Source organism: Herpailurus yagouaroundi, unplaced genomic scaffold, assembly GCF_014898765.1.
Source record: "Herpailurus yagouaroundi ecotype Mexico unplaced genomic scaffold, PumYag 159, whole genome shotgun sequence".
Classification (NCBI taxonomy): domain Eukaryota; kingdom Metazoa; phylum Chordata; class Mammalia; order Carnivora; family Felidae; genus Herpailurus; species Herpailurus yagouaroundi.
This window is the reverse complement of record NW_024412400.1, coordinates 50146697-50169713: the sequence shown is the minus strand read 5'-3', so window position 1 is coordinate 50169713 and position 23017 is coordinate 50146697. Positions and strand designations below refer to the sequence as shown.

The 23017-nt window shown below is 40.0% G+C and overlaps 1 protein-coding gene and 1 pseudogene across 9 annotated transcripts in view; one reads left to right on the top strand and one right to left on the bottom strand.

The window, feature by feature from the left end:
- Positions 1–23017, top strand: part of PLCH1 (phospholipase C eta 1) — a 223166-nt gene that overhangs the window by 43497 nt on the left and 156652 nt on the right. The window contains exon 1 of one of the 9 annotated variants that reach the window (XM_040480554.1): positions 18460–18940. The exons of the other annotated variants lie outside the window; for them this stretch is intronic. Coding sequence (XP_040336488.1) covers positions 18898–18940 — 43 coding nt within the window. The 5' untranslated portion in view covers positions 18460–18897. Of the gene's footprint in view, positions 1–18459; positions 18941–23017 lie in introns of those variants that run through there. 9 annotated transcript variants of the gene reach the window in all.
- The window catches only part of LOC121033391 (40S ribosomal protein S11-like), a 1787-nt pseudogene continuing 584 nt past the window's right edge, over positions 21815–23017 (bottom strand).

Genomic DNA, 23017 nt, shown 5'->3' with positions numbered 1-23017 from the left:
GTGTTCTTAGACTTTTTCATATTTAACTATAAAAGATGGTGACTTATATCCAATTAAAAGGGAGAACAGTGAACACATTTATTATTTAGTGTCTATTTTTATTCCTTGCCAACCTGAAATTGAACATCGATGCATATTCACAAATGACCATTCTTTGAAATTACACCAAGGTATTGTGCTTTTAAGCTAGCAGGAGCTTACTGCTAGATGTGGAGACTTGTATTAATTAACTCTTAAAGCCACTGGTTCCCAGCCTTGGCTGCACGTTGAAGTCACCTGGGGATATAAAACTGTTGTGTGTCCCACTCCAAGATTCTCATCTAATTGGTCTGGGGTGTGTCCAGGATGTGGGGGAATTTTTAGAGCTCCCTGGGAGATGCCAGTGGGCAGCCAATTAGATTCTGGTGGATTGAAAAGCCCAGACTTAAGGTGGCAGATACAGAGCTATAGAATTCATGAATTTGATAATGGTTATTTTCTATGATAGCCTGTATTGTACTAAATCATAAAAGTATGGGAAGAGGGGACATCTAATAAGAAGGATATGGACACAAATAGTGTGAATATTGAGGAAGAGGGAAAATGTAGAAGGGTCATTTATGCTTGGGATTTTGTGGATGCTGGTTTCCTTAAAACATTTTTTTTTTCCATTTTATTTTTCTGGTGATAGCAATGCAGCCTCACTGTAAAAACAAGTTGGAGAGTATAGAAAAGATCAAAGAAACAGAAAACAGTAATCTCAGTATGTGTTTTATTTATTTATTTAAAGCAAGCTCTACGTCCAGTGTAGGGCTTGAACTTAAAATCCTGAGATCAAGAGCTGCATGCTGTACCAAGTGAGCCAGCCAGCCGCCCCTCAGTATGTGTTTTAAGTCTCTGCTTTCTTAAAATGATTGAAAAACCAAAGATTAAGTAGCAATTCTCAACTCTGGTTATACATTAGAATCTAAAAAATATTGATGCTTGGGGTCTAGTTCAGTCCAGTAAAATAATCTCTTGGGTGTGGGACCCAGATATCTTAATTCACTGATTCCTTATATCTACATTTTTATCTAGGTATATATCTATACCTCTATATCTCTATATATTTATTTTTAAGTGAGTTTGATGCACTAGGAGGGGTGAGAATCAGTAAAGTTGTATTTTGTTTTTTAAAGTTTATTTATTTTGAGAGAGTGCACGCAAATGCAGGAGGGGCAGAGAGAAAGGTGTCACAGACTATGAGTCTGGAGTTCTCTCTTATCCAGCAAGAGAGCGGATGCAGAATTCAATATGAGAGAGGCTAATGTCCTGGAGGAGACAAGAGCCCTGAACAGGAGCTTACTCTCCGTATTTTCTTGAGCTCACAAGACATTATCCTCGTGGTGAATGTTAATAAAACAAGATCTTACACACGTGATGAACATGGAGAAAACAAGTTATTATCCACGTGGAGAACATGAAGAAAATAGGATCTTACACACATGAACATGGAGAAAACAATCAGATAGTAATCATTAACTTGCCTACGTAAGAAGCAAAGGGTCTGGGGGGAAAGTGGAGTTTGTGATCAAGGTACATTGGTGTCAGCTGGGAAGCAATTTCTTGCAGGTGGTATAACAAGTTACTCATGATCCCATTACAATATCTCGCTAGCTAACCTCGAGTGCATTCATCCTGTGGTGGTGTCTTTCTGCCCTAAGATTTTCTTCTTACCCATTTATGTAAGTAGAACCTATTTCCCCACATAAAGGGAGAAAGAGAGAATCCCAAGCAGGTTCCACACTGTCAGCCCAGAGCCTGATGTGGGGCTTGAACCCATGAACCCTGAAATCATGACCTGAACCAAAACCAGGAGTTGAATGCTTAATGTATTGAGCCACCCAGGTACCCCGAGGACTAAAGTTGTTGATTGACTGAAACATTGATTGGTAATGATAGTAAGCTAAATCAGGTATTAGTTTACTGATATAATTCAGTATGTAATTTTTCTTTATTCCGGCCAAAAGGGATGCTTGAAAATCTTGATTTTTATGCAGAGGCGTTGTGTGTGTGTGTGGGGGGGGGGGGGCAAGTGATATGCTCACCTTCATATTTTCTTTCCTAACAGACTTCATATTTTTTTACGTTTATTTTTGAGAGAGAGAGGGGAGAGAGAGAGGGGGGAGAAAGAAGGGGGAGAGAGAAAGGGGGGAGAGAGAGAGAGAGAGAGAGAGAGAGAGAGAGAGCGTGAGCATGAGTGGGGAAGGGGCAGAGAGAAGACGGCAGAGGATCTGAAGTGGGGTTTTTGCTGTTAGCACGGAGCCCAGTGTGGGGCTTGAACTGACAAACCATGAGGTCATGACCTGAGCTAAAGTTGGACACTTAACCAACTGAACCACCCAGGTACCCTTACTTCTTACTCTTTTTAAATATGTTTTCTTAGTGTCCCGTGATTTGTCTTTATAGCCAATATATCTGTTACATGATACAAAAATGAACCTTTGAGCGTTAACTGATCTCACAATGTTATCCATGGCCTCCTGATGATGAACAGAAATACTTTGGGAAGGTTCCTAAGAAGAATAGGTAACAAAGAACATATAAATAGTATTTTGTTGTGATTAATCCATAATGATTACTACCCAGTTCACAGCAGGATAATTTAAGAATTGATAGAGAAATAAAAATGAAACACAGGAATTAGAGGGAACAGTGCCATCATTTGGAATACATCAGATGTAATCCTGCATATCATTAGAATTGTTTGCCTATCTACCTTGGTAAAGGGGGTACCTAGAGACTTAGAGAAACACATACATTTTTTTGTAGATGGCAAACTTTGTCAGCCCTTGTAGACATCTGTTTCACCCCTAATCTCTCTTCGTGTGAGAAAACTAATGCTGAGGACCCCTGTGTTATTCCTAGAAGTTTCAGAGTGTGAATGAGAAATCTTGGATCACTTGTGTGCTTACCTGATACCTCCTTCTTTGCACATGGGGTTATATGGCGGACACAGCAATTTGGGGCTAGTGTTAAGATAACTAAATTTAGACCTAGTCAGGAGGAATCCATGGATTCTACATTTGAATAATCTTGGGGCACCATCAGGGAATTTGAGTTAATCCTGAATCAAATTGGTGATGGTGGTTGCTTTACCAGCATTCTCTCTCTTGAGTCTTTCAACAAGACAGTTTTACAGATGAGACTCAGAGAAGTAAACAGTTTGCTATCAGACCACATTGTTAGATTATGGTGTTCAAACCCAGGTTTGTCAGACTCTTAAATCCTGGGGTTTCTCTACTTTGATACAATGATGTGTTACACAAACTTTTTTCTTTTAAAGCAATTGAGGGTGTGGGTTTGCATGTTTTAAAAAGGCTTCTAGGGGCGCCTGGGTGGCGCAGTCGGTTAAGCGTCCGACTTCAGCCGGGTCACGATCTCGCGGTCTGTGAGTTCGAGCCCCGCGTCGGGCTCTGGGCTGATGGCTCAGAGCCTGGAGCCTGTTTCCGATTCTGTGTCTCCCTCTCTCTCTGCGCCTCGCCCGTTCATGCTCTGTCTCTCTCTGTCCCAAAAATAAATAAATGTTGAAAAAAAATTTTAAAAAGGCTTCTAGATCTTTTAGGGGCTACTGAAGAACTCCACAGAGACACCAATGTGAGTTGCCTTTAAGCTGAGAAGAACACTTAGGGAACCAGTGCACAGGGGCTGAGAACTGGTATCAGCTGTAGTGGTCCTTGGCAACATGTTAGAAATGCAGACTCTGAGTTGCACCTGGTACCTACTGATTTGGAATCTGCATTTTAACATGATACCCAGGTGATTTGTATACACTGTAAAGTGTAAACACTTCTCTGAGATCCACTGGGCTTAGGTGTGAGCCCTTGAGCATATTCCTACCTCCAAGGAAGAATTGGGAGAGGAAGGGAGTTAGGGGGAAGAGAAGAACTGTTTCCCACCAAATGATACATTTGGATGGTGGAAACTTGTCTGTAAGGGATATAGTTAAAGACAGAGACCCCAAATGCTATCCCAATGCTCAGATTATCTTTTTAAAAAAATTTTTAAAAGCTTATTTGTTTTGAGAGAGGGAGAGAGAGCAGGGGGGGTGGGCAGAGAGAGTTGGAGACAGAATCCCAAGCAGGCTCTACACTGTCAGCACAGAGCCCGATGCAGGAATCGAACTCACAAACCATGAGACCATGACCTGAGCTGAAACCAAGAGTCAGACGCTTAACTGACTAAGCCACCCAGGTTCCCCCACAGTGCTCAGATTTTCAAGTGGGAGACATGAAGCTATAAATGCCCAGGTAATTTTCTTTGTAGAATGGACTTAAAAATATGAACCTCCTATGTCTAAACCTAGGAAGGTATAGCTGAGGATATAAGCAATACCCTGGTCTGCAATGATGCCTTGCATATCAGAACTAGCAAGGACTTGGGAAGCCATCTGATTGAAGGATTCCAAACTGAACCTGTGACTGGGATTCAGGACATTAGTGAAATCATTGAACATTATTCAAAACACGCTATGTATATATGTATACATTTGTGCGTCCTTCTATGAACACAGTCCTTAGTTTTTATCATATTTCAAAGTAATCTGTTATAAACCTCTCACTAAAACCGCTCTTTTTTTAATAGATAAGAAGGTGACTGGTTCATATTCATACCAACCAGCTATTGGCAGAGTTAATTCTAAATGCCAACCTTCTGCTAATGCAGTTCAACTGGTCTTTATGATCTGAGCTAAGTATTATGAAATGCTATATGGATTTTCTGCAGGATACCTCTTGTAAATCTCTTCACTTTCTGGTTATGGGAAATGGTTAGCTCTTTACAGCATTGGAATATTGTGACATAAAAGGAATTTTACCTGAAAGCATTTCAAAGCCTCTGTGTATTAGCCAGGTGACTAAGAAGATATTCATTGCAGAGATGCAACAACAGGGCAGAAAGTTCTGGGCATTGGCCCTGTTTGGCCCTTCACTGAGGGCAGCAGGGTTCCATGAGACAGGGCTCTCTCCACCCGGTGGCATCCAAGTGACTTTTGTATCTGTCTTCGTAGCTAATAAATGATTATTAACTCTCTGTGGGGAGCCAGGTGCTGAACTTTACAAATAGAGTAATATAATCCATGTAGCATTTGGATCAAGTAATGATTTCACTATCTGGTAATTTACTATCTGGTAAAGTGTTGACTCCATGAATCCAAAGGACATTTAGAACATTTTTCATTTCTAAGGATAAAGCTTTTAAAGCTGCCGCTCTGTAAAACTGTAGAAGAATGGCCTTTAGTTGTAGAAGTTAACTTGTTAAAGTGGTCCCTCTTTGCATCTACCAAAAAATAATAGAGTGTCCAGATCTTTGTGAATTACGTCAGCGTCCATGAGGATGGTTTTTGAAGGACAAATACTTGGCATCTCAACTTGCAGCCTGTGTTTGAGACCAACTTTCATAGATCTGTGCTCCCACTTTAGCTCCTGAGAATCCATCTGGGAAATACTATTTTCATATGCCTCTTATTTTGAATCTTTAATTATATTTTTGATCTCTTGTCCCTTACCATTTGTCCTAAATTATATAAATCAGTGCAGATGTTTAATATCTGGCAACTGTAGGTACCATGATACTAATATTATAAATTTTTTTCTTGGATACATAACAAGTTCTGCATAAAACATAGTACTAAATTATTTTTAAATTAGATTAATTTCTATAAAGTGATAAAATGTCATTGGTTTCCTATTTTATCATCTTTAGTATTCATGAAGGAGCAATTCTTTCCTCTTTTCTCCAAGGTCTTTAACAAAATTAGCCTTTGTAACCATTTTTATGCCAGTTGACTGTGAATGAGGAGGACTAATGAAGCAGAAAATTAAAACACTTCGGATGTTTTAATTTTAATACTAATTATTATTCTACACTTTACAGTTATTTTTCTCATTGCTAAATTTATTGCTTTAAAAAGTATTTCTATCTTTTATAATGTTTTTTTTTCTAGCCACAGAGCTTTATTAAATTTTTGAAATTCTTACTATTTGTATACCTTGTTAAGGAACAAGAATTTTGGTACCTAAAAATCAACTTGATTATTGGTAGAAGGCTTAATTGTGTATGTTCTCAAGCATTTCACTGCTCATGTGTATGTAGATTAAAAAAAAAAAAGTTAACCATAGGGGCTCCTGGGTGGCTCAGTTGGTTGAGCATCCAACTCTTGATTTCGGCTCAGGTCATGATCCCAGGGTCTTGGGATCAAACCCCACGTCAGGCTGTGCTCTGAGCCTGCTTAGGATTCTCTCTCTCTCTCTCTTTCCTCTGACTCTCTCTCTTTCTAAAATAAAAATAAATTTAAAAAAGTTAAACATAGGCCACTTGAATATATTTTCACCTTTAGGAGAGTATGCATTTTCTTTCTTTTTTTTTTTTTTAATGTTTATTCATTTTTGAGAGACAGGGTATGAGTGGGGGAGGGGCAGAGAGGGAGACACAGAATCTGAAGCAGGCTCTAGGCTCTAAGCTGTCAGCACAGAGCCCGACATGGGGCTTGCACCCACAAACTGAGATCATGACCTGAACTAAAGTCAGATGCTTAACTGACTGAGCCACCCAGGCGCCCCTATTTTTTTTTTTTTCCATTTTCTATGACTACTTCAGAGAGTGGTTATACCATAATATTGGTGCTATTTTTTAAGTAAAAAGCCCCATAGTTTTTGTGTGGAATTTTCAGGGCTGGAAAAGGCCACAAGGATCTCGAGAAAATCTGCATCCAGTTTGTGAGATCCTTCTAGAATGAAAGCTGTAGAGAACAGGGAATGTGACTTTAGGGCCTGGCATATGGGAGATGCCCCGTAAGTGAATGCACTCGTAATCTCCCACATTCTGTCAGTGAGGATCCTGAAGCCTGGGAAGGTCAAATGGTGGGCCTAAGATGAGTTTGCCTGAACTATTAGCAAGTGATAAGAACTGAGGCCCTGTTCAGTGTGGTGCAGGGGGTGGTACACACCATGTGCTACTGTTCGCTCATATTCACACGATTCTTGGTCTCATGCTAAATGGAGGCAGCTTGCTGGTTCCCAAGTGCTGGTATAACTATCAACCATCTGTCCCTGCCCCGGGTCCTTATTCCCCAAGGTAGTTTGAGCACAGGATGTTGCTTCCTTTCTGCTTCCTGCCTTAAATGTTTGTTGACCTAAGTTCTATGCTGGAATTCTGCAGTTAACAAAGTTGCAATGGCCCCTGTCTGTATAGAGCTTACAGCCTTGCCTCTCCTTTGCTGTTGCTCTCTTCCTGCGTCTCCACGCCCCCCAAGCTCACGTGGGAACTTTATGTTATGGAAGCTTTTTCTTTGGAAGTAATTGGCTCCTCAAGAATTGAGGTTGCAAGAATAAGAATACAACAAAGAAACTTCATTTGTGTTTACCCAGATTTACTTACTGATAACTTGCTTTTTAATTTTTAAAAAAATATTTATTTTTGAGAGAGAGAGACAGAGACAGAGTATGAGTGGGCAAGGGCCAGAGAAAGAGGGAGACACGGAATCTGAAGCAGGCTCCAGGCTCCGAGCTGTCAGCACAGAGCCCGACAAAGGGCATGAACTCACAAACCGTGAGATCATGACCTGAGCTGAAGTTGGACTCTTAACCGACTGAGCCACCCAGGTGCCCTACTTACTGTTAACTTTAACACCATTTGCTTTATCATTACAAACTGGTACACTCACTCTCTACACACACACACACAAATTATTTTTTATGAATAATTTGAAAATAAGTTCCACACCTCATGGTCTGCCCCTAAATACCTCAGTATATATGTCCTAAGAATGGGGATATTACCTTTTATAATCATGGCACGATTATCAATTTAAGTTAATTTAAAATTGGTAAGGCCCTTTAAATGTTTTTTAAGGTCCTTTATTTTTGAAAGTTTTTTTTTTTTTTTTTAAATCTGATCTCTATAGGGAAACAGACCTGGGGAAGGACACTAACAAACATAGAGAAAATGCTATGGCATCATAAAAACTACTAAATGGGGCACCTGAGTGGCTCAGTTCGTTGAGTGACACAGACTTCGGCTCGGGTCATGATGTCGCGGTTTGTGAGTTCAAGCTCCATATACAGCTTGCTGCTGTCAGTGCAGAGCCCACTTTGGATCTTCTGTCTGTCACTCTCTCTCTGCCCCTCCCCTGCTTGTGCACTCACAAAAATAAATAAAACATTTAACAAAAAGTCTTAAAACAACAACAACAACAACTAAGTTCTCAGGGTTGGGCTGGCCCGAGGTGTGTGTGACGGGTACTTGCTTTAATGCTTTACCATTGCCATCTTGAAATTTTTTATTTTTTTTTAAATTAAGTTTATTGGGGCGCCTGGGTGGCCCAGTCGGTTAAGCGTCCGACTTCAACTCAGGTCACGATCTCGCGGTCCGTAAGTTCGAGCCCTGTGTCCGGCTCTGGGCTGATGGCTCGGAGCCTGGAGCCTGCTTCCGGTTCTGTGTCTCCCTCTCTCTCTCTGCCCCTCCCCCGTTCATGCTCTGTCTCTCTCTGTTTCAAAAATAAATAAACGTTAAAAAAAATAAGTTTATTTATTTATTTTGAGAGAGAGAGAGAGAGAGAGAGAGAGAGAGAACGCACGAGCAGGGGAGGGGCAGAGAGAGGGAGAGAGAAGATCCCAAGCAGGATCTATACTGCTGGCGCAGAGCCTGACACGGGACTTGAACTCACGAACTGTGAAGATCATGACCTGAGCTGAAACCAAGAGTCGGTGGCTTAACCAACTGAGCCACCCAGGTGCCCTGTTAAAATTCTTTATTATTTATTTTTTTTAAAGTTTTTTTTTTTTTTCAACGTTTATTTATTTTTGGGACAGAGAGAGACAGAGCATGAATGGGAGAGGGGCAGAGAGAGAGGGAGACTCAGAATCGGAAACAGGCTCCAGGCTCTGATCCATCAGCCCAGAGCCCGACGCGGGGCTCGAACTCACGGACCGCGAGATCGTGACCTGGCTGAAGTCGGACGCTTAACTGACTGCGCCACCCAGGCGCCCCAAAATTCTTTATTTTTGAACAAAGGCCCATGTTTTCAGTTTGTACTGGACCCAGAGATTATGTAGCTGGTCCTGCTTAGAGGACTTTTATACTGGGCCAGGAACTTCTGAATCTGATACCGTAGGTACTGTTGTAGACACGGAAACTGAGGCTTAGGGGAATTTAAAATAATTTGGCTCAGGTTGCTGAGCTAGCTGGTGGAACAAGATCTGAACTTGTGTCGTTTTGATTCCATATCTGATAGCTGTCACATAGTTTTCAACTACTCCGTGCCCCTAACTCTCGCCCCACTGTGCTTAGTTTCTTTCGGTTTGGAACTCCCTTTCTCCTTTTCTCCTGAGGATCTCTACCTTCTTTTGGTACCATAGGCTGTTTCTCTCTCTCATCCTAGATCTCTGGGCTAGTGTGTTTACTAGAAGGCCATTTGGGAAACTTTAATAAGTTGATAATAATTTTTGTGTCAAGGGAACAGCCCATGAGTAGTTTCCATCTTCATCTTCTCTCAGATTTACAGAGAAAAGACTTCCTGTGGTCGTTCCCTCATTCAGCCTTAACATATACTCCTATCGCAGTAACTGGTTTTCTTCATGCTCCCCAGTTTTGGATTCCTTCCATCATCCTTTGGGGTCTGAGGTCCTGCTTTATTCCCAGAGTCTTCCTGGCAGTTGGACAGCTTTCTGGAATCTGAGCTTCTGTGTTCAGGTGGGTCTCCCTGCTCTCAGACCTCCTGGTGCCCACAACTGGCCTGATGCACTGTAGGCCCCGGGAGTGCATCTGTAGACAGGCAATTTACTGTTCCTTTTTTCGGAGTTTATGTTGTAGTCCTCCCTGTGGCTATGTCCCACCTACATAGGATGGCTATTAGGCAGAAAAAAAGATCAATAAGCCAGGATTGTTGTTGGGGGAAATAATAGAAGAAGAAAGAAAGGCTGAAGAAATGACATTACTTGACCCAGGGAAGAGAGACTGGAAAGGAATACGTGGGAAATGCACTGTTGAAGGTGTGGAGGATGACCATATTCTGTCTCATCAAGAAAGCAACAAAGGGGTCGACTTTTCAATTCTGTAGAGTAATTTAGGTTAGGAATTTAGACTGTTGTGATAATGTTTGCATTGTGACATATTGAAAATTGTTACCAGAGAAGTCAGTACAATCCTTTTCCTTGGTTTTCTTCCAGAAAGAGGGCCGGGGTCTCTCTGCCTCGGTCTTTTAAGGTCATCCTTGCCCTGAAGGTCATATTTTGTTGTTAAAATATCCTTCCCAGACACTATGGGATTAGAGTTTCAGAGGAGTGCATCTTCTTCCTGTCCTTTAGGGTGCTTATGGCCATTCAGTTCTCCCTGGAACCTGCTTCCTGTTCTCAAGAGCATCTCTGGTCAGCTGCACAGAGGCAAAAACAGCTCTGAAGCAGGCTGGGGCTGGGGTCAGCTGGCTATGCAGAATGAACCTTGCAGTTTTGTCCTTCCTTAACCAGGCCTTGGCTTTGGGTGGCCTATGACACTTTCCAGAGATGTGGCTGCTGTCTGTTTGTCCTGAGCTGTTGGGACTACTGACTGCATTCAGGGATATGAGTTGCTCTCCACTCTGTACTCAGAAGAGCTTTGCTTAGAGGGAGGTCATTTAATAATCTAGAATCTCCTTCTCCCCTTTCCCTCACTCCTTTCTCTTATGGTTATCTTTGTGTTTGCACTCCTCATGGGACCAAGCTGTATAGGTAGTGTTCTGGGGTTCAGTATTAACGGATAAGGGGGTTTGCATTATGATGACCACGTGTGCCTCCCATTTGAATGCACATATTATAATCCGTCTTTGACTGTAAGCCAAGCAATGCCTGGGCAGATAATATCATTTACTTTTTATTAAACTCAGAGATGTCAGATTAAGGCATGTAAAACGTCCTCTACTAAAATATCAGATAGGCACAAGCATGGTTATTATTTAAGCAAATGGTCCTGCTTTGGCTGGAGTGCTGGAGAGTACAAGTACCTCGGGTTAATTCTGGACTCTTACACTCCATCTGTCCAGTCTCTCCTCCCAAGGGGGGAGGTAAAGGGGCTTCTCTGTTCAATGATACACATGTCTCCTGAGTGCTGTGGGGGAGTTTGAATGTGTCACTACTTAAGTTTTGAGAATTTAATTAAAGCTTCAGCCCCAAGAGAAGATACTTGTTTTAATATATGTCACTGTCAACAACTATTAGAGATTCCCATGTGCCTACCTATCTCTGGTTAATTCCCCTCTCTTGATGTTATAATTAACACTGATCAGAACTGATGGTAGATATCTAAACAATTGATGCTGACTTTATAAAGTCTAGGTACCTTTATTTATATGTAGATATGAATTCATGAAACTCAAATGTCAGTTGAGTTTTCACATTTTCCATGTCTCTACCAAAACCATTTCAAGTGCCTTAAGTGTTCACTGGCTGCAAGCTCCTGGGTTTCTTACAGGGCCTGTGTACAAAAACTTGCTCGTGAGGTCTCAGTTATTTGTGGGTAGCTCAAACTGAAATCAAGCTCTGAGCCTACCAAGGATTTTATTTTGAATTATATTGACATCTTCATGAAACTGATAGTGATGTGCCTGTAAATTTTTATGCTAACCTATAAAATTTAAAGTGACATGACCAATAGTCATCTTTCAAAAATATGAGAATGTTAATTTTAACGCTAAGAGTCTTGAGAGAGAGATCAATAAATCATCAAGGAAACATCATTTCAAAGAGGCAGTGGGGCCAAAGGGTGGCTCATCTCTGTCCTGTGGAACATAGCAATATTAAATATGGGTAATGCTTAGTTTGTTTTGGGATTCAGACGTTTAAAAATGTGTAGCAATTACTGCCCACTGATGCACATCAGGTATTTAATGAAGGAGAAATCCAAACTGGTTTATTTGACAAGCATGTGTGATCTATAGGACATGTTCCATATCATTAGAATACGTAGTTCTCGGTCTCCAGTGGTGAATAAACAGCCATGGTAAGCCTGCTGCCTAAATAGAATCCTTGTTTCTGCCATTCTTAGCATAGTTTAACAGTCATTGGGTAGAAACCTATGTTCCTCCAGATCTTCCTTGGCTCTCAGATGACATTTTTGTAGTGCACTGGGTTTACAGTTCTTGGTTATACTCTATTGTCTAGCAGTTATTTCTTGCTGGCAGTAATGTTAAGGGTGTATACATGATATGGAAGAACCCTGTGTTTGGATTAGAAAGTCCAGTTTCAGGTATTCCCTCCCACCCTGCTGTTACTTTTGTGATCTTGGGCAAGTCATGAAGAGTCTCTGAGGCTCAGCTTCCACATCTGTAAGGCAAGATGATCCTGGTGCCTCTCCCACTTCATATAGTTGTCAGGTTCACTGAGGCATCTGTTCCTTAAAGGGCTTTGTAAGGGATAGAATGGAAAGCACCACACAGGAGTGGCAAGGTTATCATGATTACCGCCACTGAGCGTTTAAGGACATTACATACCCCTTTGTGGAGCACCTTAACTTTTTCTTTGAAGATGAACTCATGGTAACATTCCGTTTTGTTCCATGGCACTTGGTGCAAAAGCTCTAGCAGTTTTCTGGGATAGTCCTGACAGGAGTTTCTGAGCTTCATACAATAGTGATCTCCTTAAATGCATTGGTGGTGAATAGGTCATGGGTGTGTGCTGTGCTGGTGTGAGTGGATATAGGAGCCCTACTCTTTTTAATCCATGTGACTTCAAATCTGCAGCGACTGCAGCAGCTTTCCTTAGTTGAGTCCATTGTAAATATAAACCAAGAGCAGATTTCCAGTGCTATCCCATAGATTAGTATATGTGCTGCCGAAGCGAGCACTGCTATCCCATAGATTAATAGACCCTCAGGGGCAAAGGTCTCTACCCTTCAGTTAGCTGCTCTTCTTTGATGTCTGTGATTTGCATAGACCCACTAATTGGATGGCGCTGCCCCTACTTGAGAGCCAGGTATTGCCTAAGAGAGCTAGTAAGTACAGATGGTCTGGAGTGGTCAGGGGATTTTGTTGAAGGACTGGTGCCCAGTGTCCCCAGAATGGCCTGAACCAGCTTGGGGTGAAGAAGGGAGGCTCGGGCAGAATAATGCCGCAGTGGAGGATCCCCCTGACTTACCGAAGCAAATGTGCTCGCTCCTCCTGGTAGCATGGATCTCCCTGGAGCATCCATTTGGGGGTATCCTGAAATCTAGCTCTTTGAATTTGTATGTATGTGTAGGATTCTTGTTGGGGTTTCATCTGTTTGTGTAGTTATATGGGTGATTTTGCTACATTGTATTGAGGATTTGGGGCTCCCCGTGTAGTTGAGCGCACAGTGAGATTTCATAAAAGGAATTAAGCTCTAATAGTTCTATGTGCTTCTGTACAAGGCTTTCAGATGAAAAAATAGATCGCAGGATCTCTGTACTGCCTTATGTGGTGAAGAGCATTGGTCCTGAATACAGGCTGTGGGGGATTCAGATCTCAGGTCTATGACTCATTTGCTGGGCCAGCTCAGGGAAGTGACTTGACTTCTCTCTGCCTCAGTTTCCACATCTGAAACTAGAGAAAGGATTATACTTAATTCACTTGTACAGGCATTGTAAGGATGAAATAAGGCATGTGCAATGCTAGGAGCAGTGTCTGAAATGTAGTCAGTGCTCCATAAATGTCAGTAATTCTCAAAGACATTTCTTCATTGTTTCAATACACCAGTGGGAAGGGATTATTTCTTCCCTAGTTGAGTATTACTAAACTGGCTGTACTCTAAAAAATGTTGTTTTGTTTCCTGAACAAAAGAAGTAAGTGCTAGTTCTAAAATATTAAAATATAGTTAAACTTCAGAAGAAAATAAAAATACCTAGAGATATCATTGTTAATCTTTTTCATATATTTTTCTAGTCCTCCATTCTGTGTTTATATACATGTTTTACATAATAAAAATCGTATATTTAGTTTGTATCTTTTTTCTTTTTTAAAAATTTTGTTTATCTTGAGAGAGTGTGTGTGTGTGAGTGTGAGCAGGGGAGGGGCAGAGGGAGAGAGAGAGAGAGAGAGAGAGAGAGAGAGAGAATTTTAAGCATGCTCTGCACTGACAGCATGGAGCCTGACATAGGGCTGGAACTCCCGAACCATGAGACCATGACCTGAGCCAAAATCAAGAATTGGATGCCTAACCGACTGAGCCACCCAGGTGCCCCTCCTTTTTTCATATAGTATGTCAGACATTCTTCAGGTAATGCAATGTCTGGAACACTGTTAATGGCTAGATAGAATTCTAAAATATGAATGTATATTTTAGTAATCGTTCTCTTGTTGATAGGCATTTAGATTGACAGTTATTTTTATAACTAATACTAATGAAATATCCTTGTACATAGATTTTTATATTTCTCATAGCTTTATGATAGCTTTCTAGCAGTAATGATTATTGACTAAAATAAATATAAACATTTCTATGACTCTTGTTGCATATTGCCTCCTGACTTTGCAATAAGTTTGTTAAAATTTATACTCTTAAAAAAATTTTTTTTAACATTTACTCATTTTTTGAGAGACAGAGAGCACAAGCAGAGGAGGGGCAGAGAGAGGGGAGACACAGAATCCGAAGCAGGCTCGAGTCTCTGAGCTGTCAGCACAGAGCCCGACATGGGGCTCGAACCCATGAAACGCGAGATCATGACCTGAGCCAAAGTCAGACGCCCAACCGATTGAGCCACCCAGGCGCCCCAAAATATATGCTCTTAGTTTACGGTTTATCAGCAGTGTGTGAAAGTTCCTGTGAAATCCACCCTTCACTAAGTTACCTAGGTGCTTTGAGAGTAAAGGACAGGTTCTGTGCAAGGATGTGGCTCGGTACCACCCAGAGGCTCTTTCACTGTGAAGTTACCACTGAGTTCCACTTGCTTTTGTACTACTTTGAATGCACATAAAACTTAAAAAACATAAAAAATTGCATGGCTAATTTGAAATGATGGTTTTCCAGATGATTTTACTTACTAAGCATCTCTGTGTTCCTAAGCCAGAGGCCCTAACAGCTTCTGACAATGAGGAACATTCTCTAATTGGGAGAGTGAAGAATTCTGAACTTAGGCCTGAAATCTTTAGATGGTTTTCATCTGGCCTGAAACATGGAGCCAGTGGACAGGGCCTGACCTAGAGTTAGCTTGGGTTCGAATTCTGGTTCTAGCACAGCTGTATGATCTTGGGCATCTTGTCCAACTTGAATCTGTCTCCTTACCTAAATTTAAAATAAGAATACTAATAGATCTCCTTGCAGAATTTTCATGAAGATTAGAGAAGGTAATGTTTATGGTGTTTGGTAAATGGTAGCTTTTATAATAATGGCCTCACGAAGTGATGTGGCTCCCATGTTTGGTGTCAGTAGGCTTTCTAATTGGACTTGGGAGTCTTGAGGCAGAGATATATGCCATGCTTTTGCCCTGAGTTGGTCTCAATTTGGAATTATGTGGCTGGTGAGACTGAGGTGTGTGTGGAGACAGTATAGTGTACAACCTCTTTAGCATGTGACTTAATTAAATAAAGTTATATCCACCCAGTGATTGGAGTGGCCATTCACTTAACTTCTGGATATTGCATACTTATTTGTCCAAGTACGGGGAGTTGGCTCTTGGCCTATACTAGCTCATTTACCCTTCAGAAATATCCTATGAGGTGGGTGCTACAGGCTCCACATGAGGATATTTTAGTCTCAGAGAGGCCCCCTCAGTTGGGTTGTCAGATTTAACAAATAAAAATATAGGAAATTTTGCATGGGACATACTTATACTAAAAAATTTTTTGTTGTTTATCCAAAATTTGAATTTAACTAGGTGTTCTGTTTTACCTGGCCACCCCACCCATAACTCCGCAAGGTCATGAAAGCTGGGACTCAGATTTTCCTCCATCTGACTCTGAAGCCCATGCTGTAGCCTGTTACTCTGTGATGTTTCTATAAGAAATCTGAAGTAGAACTCAGGTGTGAAAGGTGAGGAAAATGTCGTCAGATGGGGCTTAAAGTCGTTCACTCATTGTAAATTGAGAAGCTGAACTCGGAGACACTTTTCTTTTTCACTTGATTGGTGGAAGAGAATTTCCTATTAGGTCTAATGATTAGAAATTGGAGACATCTAATGAGGTACCTATTTTGTATGCCAACTACTGTGCTGGAACTAATCTGGAAAATGCCCAGTCTTTTCAAATGAGAATTTCAGGTAAGAAGTTAAAAATTCTAAAGCTGTATGGTTGTTGGGTGACCCAGTCAAAGGAAGCATCACCACCCCTTAAAGCCTGTTGACCTCGACTTTATACATGACCTTCTGCTGGGAGAACTCTGGGAAGTAACTAGGGGGCAATGTGTTAGTCATCCAGTGTCTCTGCCAACCCTAGAATAGGTGTTTCAAAGGAGTCTTTCAAATGGGCTGCATAGAGAATTATTTGCTGCTGCTGAAGAATTGGATATTTAATAAGGTGTAGATATTTCTGAACTCTAAAAAATCCTTGAGTTTTCCTTGGTGGTCAAATGCATACTCATGGGCCATGCCTGTTTTCTAAAAGCTCCCCCACCTGCTCTGTGGAGCTGCTGAGTGCTCACCATCCCATTCAGGATAAACCTGAGGCACTGCCCATCGCTGTGGTGGTGGGCTTCATGTTTGAGCCTTTCTAGGGAGGAGCCTGGGGAGCTTTGAGGGCTAGAGGGCCAGAAGCATGAAGAACCTATTGGGAGAAAACTCCCTATGGATGAGGAGGGGGAGGAGCAGTTTGCCCCCTTCCTCTCTCCTGACCCTACCTTGTGTTAGCATCACAAGATTGTGGTGGGGAATCTTTGGAAGGGAGAGTGAGGGAGATTTTTCCCAGCCTCCCTTGGGAGCACTTTGGCCTCCATCTCTTTCCTGGACGCAGTGAGAGATTGACCGAAAGATGCCTTTTGCTTTTCAGGTGGCTTTGGTTCTGATAAGTCACAGGAATTAGAAACCCATCACTTTGCACAAATTTTGTGTTATGGGAACACTATTGTCTTTTTGTATAAGATTATCTGGTAGTATTAAACGTTTGAATTTAACAGGAGTGGGAATTTCTGAGATACCTCAAATTTGGGGGTACCACTCTACTTTCAAAGTACTGGTTCATTAAGACTAACCAATGAACCCCACTGCATTTCTGTGTTGATGTAAAGGATTTCAAGACTAATAACCATAGTATGATAATAATCATCATAATATAAAATAATTGATTCTAAGCACTTTATGTGTATTAAATTCCTGCAATAACATTTGAAATGGGAACTTTTATTATGCCTATTGTGCAAATAAAGAAATCGAGGAGCAGACCATTTAAATAACTTGCCCATGGTCACACAGATGGTTGGTGGCAGAGTCAGGATTTGAACCCAGGCAGATGGGCTCCTAGACTCTTAACTGCTATTTTGGGTAGGTGTATATGTCTCTCTCTCTCTCTCTCTCTCTCTCTCTCTCTCTCTCTTTCTGTGTATATCAGATGCAATCTTGCAAGAAGGATCTCCTAATTATTTGTACTTGCACATACATCTTTGACATTCAGATTTCTCAGAGTGTTTAAGAGTAAACAGTGAGGTTTGCAAATTGGGTGAGGGGCAATTCAGTTGGGAAACAGGTGAATAGGAATGGAGTAGAGCTTGATGCCTCTGAGGAGAGGGATGGGTTAGTGATCTGGGCTATGTGGTCCTAATGGGAGTGGAGTAGAGGGGTTGATGCTGGCATGTACAGAATGGGTGGTAATGGGAGTCTCAGGGGCACAGCTGAAGCTGGAGAGAAGAAAATGGCAAGGGGCCCTGATAGTAGAGAATTCTGGAGTAAGGGAGTTAATGCTCAGGATGGAGAGACCTAGTTAGAGCTTTTAAATGCAAGACTACAGTAAATTGCTTTGTGAAAGACCTGCCTGCCTGTTTTGTCTGTCTGTCTACCTATCTCTGTGAAGAAGTTGATTAAAACATACAAATAATCTTATGTATATTTTAGGGAAAATTGTACTTTAATAATATGCTTGTTCATTCACTAAAAACTGGCTTTCTCAGACCCATTCTTGCTACTTCCCTTACCCACAGGCATGTGATTTTTACCTGAGAAGTAGCCTTTACTGCCAAGTATTTTGAAACTGTCACTTCGTTCAATCTAAGTTGGAAACATTCCAGTCTTTTCTATAATCATTGCTACGTTTGTGTGTGGAATAAGGACAAAAATCAAGGAAAAGCTTCAATGCTGTCAATAATATGTGCTTACCCTGACTGGCACAAAGTAGTGTACAGTGTAGAGGACCACAGATAGCTTATTTTTTAATGGCTTGTTTTTGCCTCCAATGGAGTGATGTTTGCTTCCGAGAGTGTGCGTGTCTGTGTGTGTGCTTCTGTGTGTTTCTCTGTGTGTGTGCATGTTCATTTTCTGCATTCAGCCTGCGTCACTACCATGGTAATCAGTGTTTCTCAATGGCCTCTGTAGGTGAGGAGGGTTTCTTTGATGGTTAAAGACCTACACTTCCCAGACATTAAATGTGCATAATGCCTGGAGGGTTTTAAGCCCTGCACTAAGCATGCATGTCTCATACCCAAAGTAGCCACAGCGCCTGCATTCCCACAATAGCGGCAGCCCTGAGCAGATGCTTCCAGTGTTCTTAGCTGGCTGTGCTTTTCAGTTTGGGACAAAGTTCTATAATCATATCTCATGGATTTATTTTCTCCACACTGTAAAGCCTGGATTGTGAAGATCTCCTCATGCCATAAAGGGCAGAATGAGCCAAGTTCCTGGGGCTGCTGAGGATTTCTTTGCCTTTTTTTTTTTTTTTTTTCTTTTCCTTTTTGGAGATGTGTATCAGAAAAAGGCTTTGCCTTTAGAGAGAAATTTTACTGCTCTTGCCAATAATGTATAACAATATTAAATTTAATGGCAGACCTTGAAGTGTATAAAAACTTGAGTCCAGAAAAAGGTAAGAGTCATACTACTAATTTTAAGGTAAGTGTAATAGTCCTAGTAAAAGATGGTAAATATTTCTTATTTTATCTTATGTTTAATTAAGTTTAAATATTTATTTGAACTCTTGACAACATATTTGAGGTATTCTATTTCGATATGAGATGAAAAGGTAAAGTATTTTTGATCAGGCAAAGTGTTTTTTTCTTGCCAATGTGTACTTTTTGTAACAGTAGAATTTGCATGCTGATGAATTGGGAGTACATTGTAATAAAGTGGTCAGTGACAAAATCATTTGTATTCTTAGGTTACAAGTCAAAGATATAGATATGCTTAAAAATTTTATGTGCCTGACACTTAGGAATAGTGGGTTTTAATTTTAACATTCCAAGTCTTACTCAGTTTGAAAATGACTAAAGCTGTATTTTAACTTTTTACAGTAATCTGGACAGAATCATTCCCAATTTGTATCAATTAAAGATGGTCATGGATAGTGAAAATAATTAGCTTTATAAAATGACATGGTATAAGTACTCAGCATAGATAAAATGGAGGCAGAATCCATGTATCATGTTCTTAGAGTCTGTCAGCTCCTGTAGCATGAGAGAAACATTTGAAAGTGTGAGTTAGGAGATCAGAAATTTAAAATAGATGGACACTGTTCTTGAATTATAAGAAATATTCCTGCCTGTTCAGACAGAATAAATGACATGTCAAGAAATGTCTTCTAAACTTGTCTTCAAACTGAAATTCGCCTGTCATTTCAGATTATTCATGTGTGTCTACTCAAATGTGACTTTATCATGCCAGTGCGCTGAGAGCCTGTCTTGAGATTGTTGCTAGTTCATGGTATCAACTTCAGTGTGTCATGTTCACAGTAACCAGCCTTGATGCTTCCTTTTTATTCAAAATATAGATCATGGATGAGATTTCTGAGCATGACCGAGTTTTCTAAGCCTTGGAAGGATCTTTTATATAGAAATAGGTTAGGGTTTGGGGATTTGGTTAACTCAACATGCAGTTTGTCAGAAGGATTTTCCATTTAGAGTTTTGTCTTAATATGTTTGGCAACTCTTTCGTATGCTGAATATAGGAGTAAGTTGAAATGCACAGCATACTGTCAAGTTTCTCTTGCTTTGCACATCAGGGAGGTAATGATGAAAATGACTTCCATTACTTTGACCATGTAATGATCTTTAAGACTGAATTAAAGTTAAAATGAAACAGTATGGACATTTGCAATGAGTTTTTCTAGTCATATATAAGCTTTTAAGGTAGATGAATTTAAGGTGTCTTGTTTCAGGGTAGATATTTTCACATACAGATGGTCTTACCAGAGATTTTTTTCATGAGCATATATTTCATATGTTACTTAACACATTTTCAATTATTCAGGTTAATGATTCATTTTGCTGAGTGAAAAATTTTTCTCTACTGACTGCCTATCTTGGTATTACTCTTACTGGATAGCAAGACTATTTTTAAAGAAATCTTTCTTCTGAATTCCAGAACAGTTTTAAATGATATGTCTTAGATTAAAGAGATCAATTCATTTTCATAGTGTGTTAAAATTAGTAGATTCTAATTTTCACCAAACCTGAGTTGTATTTATTATTAAACGATGTTAGTGGAAGTTGTCTCAAATGATGGGGATATAAGGTTGAAAAATGTTCTTTGAGAGCCAGCAAGACCAGAGAGAAGAAACCTGAGTTTTGATGCCATATCTGTAGTGCTAAAACTGTGTTAAGTGTAAAACTCATGCTTGCTCCTATATTGTGTGTATTTATGCATATACTTAAGGAAATACTATTAGCCTCAAGATTTAGTATAACATAATAAGCCTCTGAGTTGGAAGTTATCTCAGTGATTCTTACTACATTCAATATACTGTAAGATACTTGAATTGCAACATAAAAACAGAAGTCAGAAGAAGCTTTAGGCATATAAGGCAAGCGTTTTTATACTCTTGTATGTCTATGAACCCCAACTTCCTTTTTAGCAACTAGGGACAATACTACTTCTTACTTCATAAGGTTATTATAAGAATTACTGGTGTAATGCCTCTGAAAGCATTTGGAAGATGGAAGGACCACAGAAATATAAAATGACATAAATATAGAAATAAGGGTAATGCACATTTCATCTACTTTAATTGAAGAGAAATTTTATTTGTTCTGGAGTGCAAATAAAAAACACTTTGACCTAGAACCTTGGTAGCATCTGCCACTAATTTTCCCTTTGGCTTAGTATAACCTACATGACAGCAGGGTGCACACTGTGTATTGAATACCTTATGCTGATGTCAAGGTAGGAATGAGTCCTAGATTTCTAGAGCAGGAAGAAACCATAGCAATCTTACTCTTTTAAGGAGGAAAAAACAAAACCAAACAACCAGGCTGTACATTTTCCTCTGTGACATGAAATAGATCTGTGGCTGGAATTGAGCCCTCTTATTCCCAGATGATGATGGCTGGACCTACTCTTTTTAATCATACAGATTTTTGCTTTTAGAAGATGCTAAGCATTTTAGATACTTGTGATTTCTCTCTTTATGTCATTTGAATTCTTTGTACAAGGGAGGGGAAAACTACTTTGTACAAGGGAGGGGAGTTTCTGTTGGAATCCATAACTGCTACTAGTTAATTGGTACAATCAAAGATGTATTGAATGTTTTATGTACAAAATGCTGGTAGGGGATATGAAAGTGAATAAAAGTATTAACTTTTTTTTCAGTAATTCATAGTATATTGCAAAGACATGCTTATATCAATGTAATTATGGTAGCACTGTAATAGAGGAATATATTCCAGTGGTAGCTTGAGCATAGAGAAGTAAGCAAAGGATTTCTGGAGGTTGAAACATTTGACTAAGCTTTGAAGAATAAGAAGGATTATATCTGGTAGATAAGCAAGGATTGAAGATGAAGAAGTAGGCCAGGGCCAGGTGTTATACTAAAGACCTCATAATCCAGGCTAAGAAATTTGAACATTATCCTCCTTCCCTCACCCCCCACTCCAAAGGAGAAGGTTTTAAGCTGGGGAGAGATTACTCTGATTTGAATTTCAGAAAGATCTCTCTGACAACAGTTTAGAGACTGAGGGGAGGGATGAAGCTAGAGCAAGGGAGACCAGAAGGCTCTTGCAGTAAATAGGTGAGAACACAATGGTCCCAAGTTTCTTAGCTTAGATCTTTCATGAGAAAACACGGGACTCTGAAGTCTACATTGCTGTCCTTTGCCCCTGATCAAAGCTGCTCTAGAATTCACCCTGCTTCTTCCTTCCACATTTTATCCGATCACTGTCTTGCAATTGGAATATATTAGCTACAAGTAGGTAATATTACCTGATGTGAAATTTAACATTTCCGCTCCAAGTTTCTGACCTCTTGTCTATTAGTATTGTGCCTGATTATGTACCTGTATTTCTTTTACAGACAACAGAAAATAGTTTTCCCAGGAAGCTCAGAGAACCCCAACTCAACCTTTTGTTTTAGGTTACAAGACATTGATTTGAATGTTGTCATGAAGCTTGCATAATCAGCTCAAATATAACATTAGAGTAGGGAGGTCAGTGATCATTTCTTGGTATTTAACTTTGTTAAAAATTATGATTACCCTATTTCACAAAAACGGTAAAGCTTATGATACTGTGTACTTTATTCTGTTCCATAGATCAATTAGTCTAGTTCTGAACTATCTAGTAGGGCAAGTTCTTTATCATTGTTCTCATTCAAATTTTTTTCTCTTTTCATGTGTTTTTTTGTTCTAGATGATTTTAGAAATAGCCTGGAATGTCCCCAAAGTAATTCTGTTAGGATTTTTTTTTTTTAATTGGAATTGCATTGCATTTATGGAATAACTGAGGAGAATCACCAACTTTAAGACACTGAGTTTTGCCTTTGAGGAACAAAGTAGGACTCACCAAATTTTAAGTCTTTTTTCACGTCGATGAGGATTAAGAGTTTTCTTCATGTAGCTTGTTTACATGTCTTGTTAGGTTTATTCTTGTGGTTTCAGTTGGTATTATGAATAGATTTTTTTCAGTTACCTTTCTTTCTTTCTTTCTTTCTTTCTTTCTTTCTTTCTTTCTTTCTT